Genomic DNA, 8,085 nt, shown 5'->3' with positions numbered 1-8,085 from the left:
ACAAGGAGGAAATAATCCCTAAGGGAAGGTGAATGCTGTATGCTTCAAATGATGTCAGTCCTTATCCATGTAGTGTTTTCAGCAGCAAGTTATCACAACTGTGCTGAGTTCTAAGAGGACAATAGAAAATGTAGTAACTCTTTATTTATCTCAATGATGCTAAGCCAGACAGTGTATGTGTTATATAAATGATTTCATTTAATTCTACAAACATTTTGGTGCTATTAACCTCATTACAGAAACTTTTATTGCTGATTCACTGGGGACCTTTGAAAACACTGCTGAATCTCTCACTGTAGGAAGACCCTAAGGGTTTATAGTCATGTCTCTGGGAGTCCGTTCTCTGACTTTGGAGACAAGAGCGGCATCTACCAGGAAAGCATAGAGAAGCAGCAATGTGCATCATTGCTCTCCGCATAGCTTCAGCTTCTCCCTAGACCCGTGGCTCGGCTGCTTCCCCAAAGGCCACATCTATCAGAGTCACTATTTCTTCTATCCATGGCTTGGAACACTCTCCCCAGAGGCAGCTCCATTGTTAGTTGTCATTCTGTATTCACCACCCCAGATTCTCCTGCTTCCATTTCTGTCCTGTGTTGTGAACTCCAGAGAGTTCACCTATTACTGAGTGAATTGTTCTTCTTGTCCTTTCCATTCTAAAATCAAGGCCATGTCTGAATCCCTCATCCTGGTTTCCCAGCCCCCAGAACTGTGCCTAAAGACACAAGTGTTTGAGAAATGACAGTTGAGGAGAGGGACTAGGTTCATGTTGATTGGATCAGAAGTGCGTGTGTGTGTGGGGCGGGGGTGGACAAGTTTCATGCAGTTTTTACCTCTACTGAGCAAGAGAGAGGAAGACATTCCTCCAGGCTGGCTGCATCCCCAGAGTAGGCATCTCTTTCTGAGGGCCCAGGAGTGTGAGTACAACCTAAGATTCACTCAACAATCCTGTGTCAAACCTTGGGAAGAAGTGTGGGGAGGGAGTCATGAGGATTGAACACCATGACTTTGAGATAGGACATTGGTCAGGCTTGAGACATGCTCTCTGGATTTGAAGGCTTTCAGCCAACCTTGTATCATTTGGTCTCAATGTCCACATCTGTAAATCTGGGAGAATGATGTCCACAACTCATGGTCATTTTTCTGCTCTAAAGTGAGCTAATTTCTAAGTAGTGAGCATTTTAGAAGACATGGTCATATCTTTTATGAGCTGAGATTTTGGGCCCCTTCCCATGCCTTTTTAGCAGGAATGACACAGATGTCTCCTTATCATCCACCCAGATAACTCACAAGGTACTTAACTACCATCCTCACAGATAACTCACAAGAGACTTCTGTAATGTTTTTCAGGAAATACCTGGATGGGTGAGATGCCACAGGTGACTGAGTATCTGTCTTAGAGTAAATCTTAGGTTAGGTGGGGAGGAAGTCAGCTGAACACCCACAAATTCTGGGTTGGCATTCTGGCTTTGCATGAAAAGTCACTGCATTTCTCTAAGCCTTAGATTTCCATCCTAATCTGATCTACATGAAACAGATGTGAAAGGATGGATTGCAATATGTGTTATTTCTCTGAATGCCATGTAAAGGCTTTAGGATACTCTTTTTTACTTTCAGTTTACTATCACAGTTTTCAACTCAGCAAACAATCCTACTTAAGAGAATTAAAATTAAATCATTTCATCAGTTGTTACGAGTATCAGTTGAATGTCATCTCTTGACAGAAACAACTTTGAGAATAGTCAGGACTTTAAATCAAAGGTACACTTTGCCAGCCATGATGCTTTAGATATAGGTATGGGCCAGGAAGAGTCTAGGTTGGGCAAGAAGGAACTGCCAAGTTTGGATCCTAAATCACAGTTTGGGCTATTTTCTAGGAGTTGTGACTTAAGTGAATCAATTTTCCTTTCAAATATTCCAGTCCAAATTTGTAAAAATGTGGAGATTTTTATCTCCTTCTGTGCACAGTTGTAAACTATAGTTCAGAGGGTCTAATATTTTTCTCATGCCAAATTATCAATCAAAAATTTTTCTTTACACCCTACTCCATTTTTCCAAAAACTTCTCTGCTGTGTTGCTCAAAATCTTGTGTTCTGTAGGAATTACTTCATGGAGACCTGTGTTCATCAACAGATTCATCCTTCAATGAAATCAGTGCAGTTATCTAGGGGGAGCTGGCAGGAGTTTGGTTACCTGGGACTTAATCTGAAAAACCGTGCCCTTGTCTGCGGGTCCTCCTTTATCTCCATGCTTCCATCCACTCATCCTTATAACCACTTTTTCAATCCATTTATTTATGGAACAGTATTCATTTCACATGCATACACAAAAATCCAATACAAAGAAGGAGTATAGTCTCTTTAATTTAACATAGATACCAATATTGAATTCAAGTATAGTCTGAAATGTGTCAGAGATCTGAGCCCTGTGACCAAGAGTATTTTTAATCAGAAGCAATTACTCAACAATATTAATGGAATTCTTAAATTTAAAAGTGAAAAATGATTCAGAAATTAAATCTGGTATGGGCACAGAGTGAGTTAAGCCCACAGAATTTTTTTGATGTTATTTTTCAGGCAGAAGTTTCAGAAATCTCTCAGTAGTCCAGGTTGAGGTCAAACTTCTGATCTCCAGCCTCATTGTCCAGCAGTGTGGGGATCACATGTGTGTATCAATATGCCCAGAAAAATCCACATATGTAAGCATTAGTATGAACTCATACATAGATATATAGTAAAGGAAATATGCAGGGAAACCATTCCCTATCACATTATCAAAACACCTTTAAAAATATCTGGGTATGAACATGACAAGAAAATTTTACTGCATACATACTAAAATGCAAGTGTACATAATACATATGCATGGATGTGATGAGTAAAATATGATTAAACAAAGTTAAGTGGAAATATTAATCTGGGAAAGGAAAAGTTTCTATTGAAATTCTACAAGTTCTTCCACAAATCATTCTATAAATTCAGTACATTGGCATCATATAATCAAGAGATTTGTACTTGTAGTTGAGGAGCCACTTCTAGAATCTTAAAAGCCATGTGAGATTCAGATGTTTCAAAAATATAATAATTAGCCTGGTTGATGCTTCTTGCCTGTAAGATCCTTAAGATGCTTCTTGCCTCAAGATCCTTAAGAATGAGTTTGATGCCAGACTGGGCTACAATGATTCAAGGCCAGCCTGAACTCCTCAGTGAAATGTTGCCTCCAAAAGATAGAAAATCAATGTAATTAACATAACAGAGTCAAGTGTAAGAAGAAAAGTATACATAGAATGATCAAAATATGCCAGATTTAGCACATAGAATGTGACATACTTTTTTCAAAAGGAAAAAAAAAGTAATGAAATATATTACAAGATTGAGAAACACTGTGAGTTAGAGAAAAGTATTTATGAGTTTTTGTTGTAGTTTTTACCAGGGATTGAACTCATGACTTCGTGCTTGCAGGGAGGCACTTATACACTGAGATAAATCCCTAACCTACCTTTTAAAGTTAGGAAATCATTGCAAAAATGAAAGGGAAGACAAGATTAAAGAAAATAGCACAATCACAATAAAAACAATAAGGTGAATTACATTATTAAAAAGAGGAAACAAAAAATATTTAGAATGAAATTCAAATTATAAAGATGGTGACTATAGTTAACAGTAACTACTATACTACAAGAAAAAAAGAGAATCCATTCTTATGGATATAACTCCTAAAAATAGTGGACTATAAGAATTCAAATATGGTTCCAATTCACTTCAGGTTCACTCTATTTCAGGAAACAAACATGTTTAATGGTAAAATTATTTCTTTCTCACAAAATGTGTTCTGCCCCTGATCTCAGTCAGAGAATTTTTCTCTGGCCTTAACAAAATAATGTAGCACTTAGGAACAAAGATGCAGCCCAGCAGCCCTGCACTGGAGGCCAAGATGGAGAAGACTTCCATGGCCACCATCACCTTCCCCCTGCGGCTGTGGTATACAGGAAAGAAGGTGACCCACACACTACAGAACACCAGCATGCTGAATGTCAGGAACTTGGCTTCATTGAATGTGTCAGGCAGATTCCTCACCAAAAAAGCCACAGTGAAGCTGACCAGGGCCAGGGAGCTTAAGTATCCCAGGACACAGTAGAATGCAGTGAGGGAGCCCTTATTACACATGATGATGACATGACCATGTTCAGAGTGTGCATCTGTGTCAACATAGGGTGGATTTGTCCCCATCCAGACTGCACAGAGAGTGAATTGGATCAGGGTGCAGATGGGGATGATGTAGTTAGGTGCCCCTGATACCAGGAACTGCCTCATCCTTCTCCCTGGAGTAGTGACTTTAAAGGCTAGCATCACAGTAATTGTTTTAGCCAAGACAGTGGAAACAGCCACAGTGAACACAACTCCAAATGTGGTCTGCTGGAGGATGCAGGTGGCTGTGTTGGGATGGCCAATGAAGAGCAAGGAGCAGAGGAAACAGAAGATGAGGGAGATGAGCAGCGTGTAGCTGAGAGCCTGGTTGTTGGCCTTGACAATGGGAGTGTCTTGGTGCTTCACAAAAATCCCAAGGACAGCAGCTGTGAGTACAGTGAGAATCAGGGCAGTGCCAGCCAGAGCTTTTCCTACAGGATCTTCATAAGCCAGAAATGTTACAGATTTTTGAAGACAATGATTTTGCTGAGCATTGGCATAGTGATGTTCTGGACACTTTATACATTGTTCCATATCTAGAAGAAAATAACTTTTTCATTTGTGTAATTTTATGATTTCTTTGTTATTCAGAGACCCATACCCAAAACAAGATGGACTTGAACTATCCTTTTGCTTTATAACTATTTGTTGATTATGTATTTTTTCAATACTTAGGATTGAACACAAATTTTCCACTCACATATATTCCTTGTATAAAATTTAAAATTTAATTTTCTTGAAATAAGATATCCTTAAGTCACTTTACTGCCAAGCCTTTGCTCAGATTTAAAAGGCAATTGCCTCAGTTCCTTATACTGTATTCCAGACATGCGCCATGATATCCAATTTTTTCATTCCTTTATAGAAATAAAATCATAGGAATGTGTATAGAGAATAGCTCCTAAATGATATTGAGTGAATAACTAGAATAACAGCAGCACTTAGCAGTGGTATTGTTATCCTTTTAAATCAAACATATCCATAACAGTATATCTTTATTTTTTAAATTGAGAAAGGATATATGTATCTAAATCAAAGCTTTATAAATGATTGCCTTGGATATTATTTAATGAGCAGTTTCATATTAGGAAACCAACCTAATTTGCTAAGTCTCAGGGAAATATATATGAATAAAAATAACCAGTGTCAAATAATGCCATTTTTGAACCTCTCCGATTGTGAATATAATTTATGCAAAATTCGTGTTTAATTAAAATTTCAAGGTACATTTAAAAGTTTAGTTCTAGCAGCTGGCAGGGTCCTGAATTCAGGCCAGGCTCCTGAGCATGTGTGGGTTGAATTCTAGCACACAGGGAATCTTGGAACATCACTCCCAGTTGATAAGACCATGCCCCACATCTGAAATCACTGGATGATGGACAGGAGGTCTCTGTTAGACTAACTGGTCCATGCCAAGTGAAATGGAAGCAGTTGGAAGTAGCCAGAATTGAGCCCCGGTCCCTGAACATGCATGGGTTGAATCCCAGCACACAGGGAAGCCTTGGAATGTGGCTCGCAGGCATTAAGTCCATGCCCCACATCTGAAATCACTGAAGAACACACAGGAAGTCACCACAGGCCTTACTGTTCCAGGTCCAGTGAACTCCAAGCAGCTGGTAGGAGACTGAATTCAGTTCCAGGCCCTGAATGTGCACAGGTTGAATTCCAGTGCACAGGTAAGCTCTGGTCCATTGCTCTCAGATTGTAAGACCATGACCCATATCAGAAATCACTGGAGGATGCAGGGGAAGACCCCATGATCTTAACTGGCCCATATCTAGAGAACACTAAGCAGCTAGTAGGGACCTGAAATCAGTCTTGGGTGCTGAACATGCACAGGTTGAATCCCAGCACACAAGAAAGCCATGCATCATGTCCTAAACACAGGAAGACATATGGGAGTCCACATAGGCCTAACTGGCCCATGCCATGGGAACTCTAAGGGGCTAGCAGTTGCCTGCAGTCTGCCCCAGGAGCCAAAAGAGGGCTAGGTGATTCCCAGTGCATGGGGGAAGCTTTGAAACAGAGCTAAAAACCCAGACAATTAGGAAAATAACAAAATGAAATATCAAAATTCAATCTCATACTTTCAGCCCAAGCCAAGCAAGTCTAGGAGACATGAACACAGAAGGAAATATAAGAAACAACTCTGGGAAACCAGAAAAGAACTTAAACCAGAAATAGTTTCCCAAGTAAAAGAAGAAATGATAAATATAATGAAAGAAATGCTATACACATCTAAAGAAGACATAGTTTAAAAAATTAGAGGAACAATGCAAAAGTATGGAAACTCTGAATGAACAATATAAGAAACAAACAGAATTCCTGAAGCAGATTCAAAGAGATATACAGGAAATGAAAAATTCCATCTAAAAGTGGCAAAACTGCCTCAATGAAAGTGAAGATAGAATTTCAGACCTTAAAAACAAGGTTGCAGCTAATGAATATGAAATGAAAGATCTTTTTAAAAAACAAGCAGCCAGGAAATAACATTTCAATAATTGCAAGATGATGCAAAAGAAAACAACATAAGATTGATAAGGATAAATAGAAAGGAAAGTGATAATGCAAATGATAGCAAGAGGATATTTACAGAAGTAATAGCTGAAAAGTTCCCAAACACAAGAATGGAAACTGACATCAGGATTAGTGAAGCATATAGAACTCCAAATAACCACAACCAAAATGAAACTACACCCAGATATATAATAATTAACATCCCAGAAATTCATCAAAAGAACAGAATATTAAAAGCTAATAGAAGAGACAGATCACCTATAAAGGAAAACCTATAGGAATCACAGCAGATTTCTCAACACAATGTCAAGAAGAGCATGGAGTGAAGTATTTAAGATCCTAAAGGAAAATGACTTCCCACCCAGATTAATGTACCCTGAAAAACTATTCTTGAAGATGGATGGAGAAAAATGATACTTCCACAACAAAGAAGAGCTGAAGAATGTCATGACCACCAAACTAACATTGAAAAGAATACTGAAAGACATTCTAGATAGGCATAGCAAAAAAAAAAAAAAAAAAAAAAAAAAAAAAAAAAAAAAAAAAAAAAAAAAAAACACTAAGCAATGCAAACAAACAGATTGGAAAGGCAAAACATCAACAGTGGAAGGACAATATATCAAAAGTAAACCATTATGTATCAGTTGTAACCATTAATGTAAATGGCCTCAATTAACCCATGAAAAAAAAGAGACTGACAGAATGGATCAAAAAGCAATATCCAACCATACAATGTATACAAGAAATCCACCTAACAAAAAGAAAACTCACAGGCTGAAATCAATGGATGGAAAAGAATACTCCATGCAACAGGACCTCTCAAAAAAGAATGGGTAGCTGTTCTGTTTGCAGATAATATGAATTTCAAACCAAGTATGATTCAAAAAAATAAAGAAGGCCACTACATACTAGTTAGGAGAAAACTTCAAGAGGAAGAGATAACAATCTTAAATAGTTATGCACCAAATTTTGGAGCACCCAGCTAAACAAATCAACATTAACATAAATGTAATTTCAAACAAGCAATAACACAATTATAACAGGAGACTTTAACACACCATTGACACACAGGGACAGGTCAACTAGGCAGAAAATCAGCAAAGAAATAACAGAAGTGAATCATATCTGTGAACAAATGAACTTATTAAGCGTATACAGAGTGTTCCATCCAATAACATCAGAATATACATTCTTCTCAGGAACACATAGGACGTTCTCTAAAATATATCACATGCTAGCAGATACAACATACTTAAGTAAATGCAAAAGTACTGAAATTATCCCATGCATGTTATTGGATCATAGCCCCTGATATTAGAACATAATGACAAAAAAACATGGAAATTGAATAATACAATCCTGATCAATCAATGAGTTACAGAAG

At 37.9% G+C, this 8,085-nt stretch overlaps 1 protein-coding gene across 1 annotated transcript in view; it reads right to left on the bottom strand.

Annotated features, from left to right (window-relative positions):
- Positions 1 to 3,803: 3,803 nt before the first annotated feature.
- Positions 3,804 to 8,085, bottom strand: part of LOC100719924 (vomeronasal type-2 receptor 116-like) — a 55,793-nt gene continuing 51,511 nt past the window's right edge. Inside the window, exon 7 of the mRNA XM_013158428.2 lies at positions 3,804 to 4,720. Coding sequence (XP_013013882.2) covers positions 3,804 to 4,720 — 917 coding nt within the window. The remainder of the gene's footprint in view (positions 4,721 to 8,085) is intronic.

The sequence above is a fragment of the Cavia porcellus genome, unplaced genomic scaffold (genome assembly GCF_034190915.1).
Source record: "Cavia porcellus strain 051 isolate PalLab524CR breed Dunkin Hartley unplaced genomic scaffold, mCavPor4.1 scaffold_18, whole genome shotgun sequence".
In the NCBI taxonomy this organism is placed as follows: domain Eukaryota; kingdom Metazoa; phylum Chordata; class Mammalia; order Rodentia; family Caviidae; genus Cavia; species Cavia porcellus.
The sequence above is the reverse complement of the archived record's forward strand: the minus strand, read 5'-3'. Positions and strand labels throughout refer to the sequence as shown.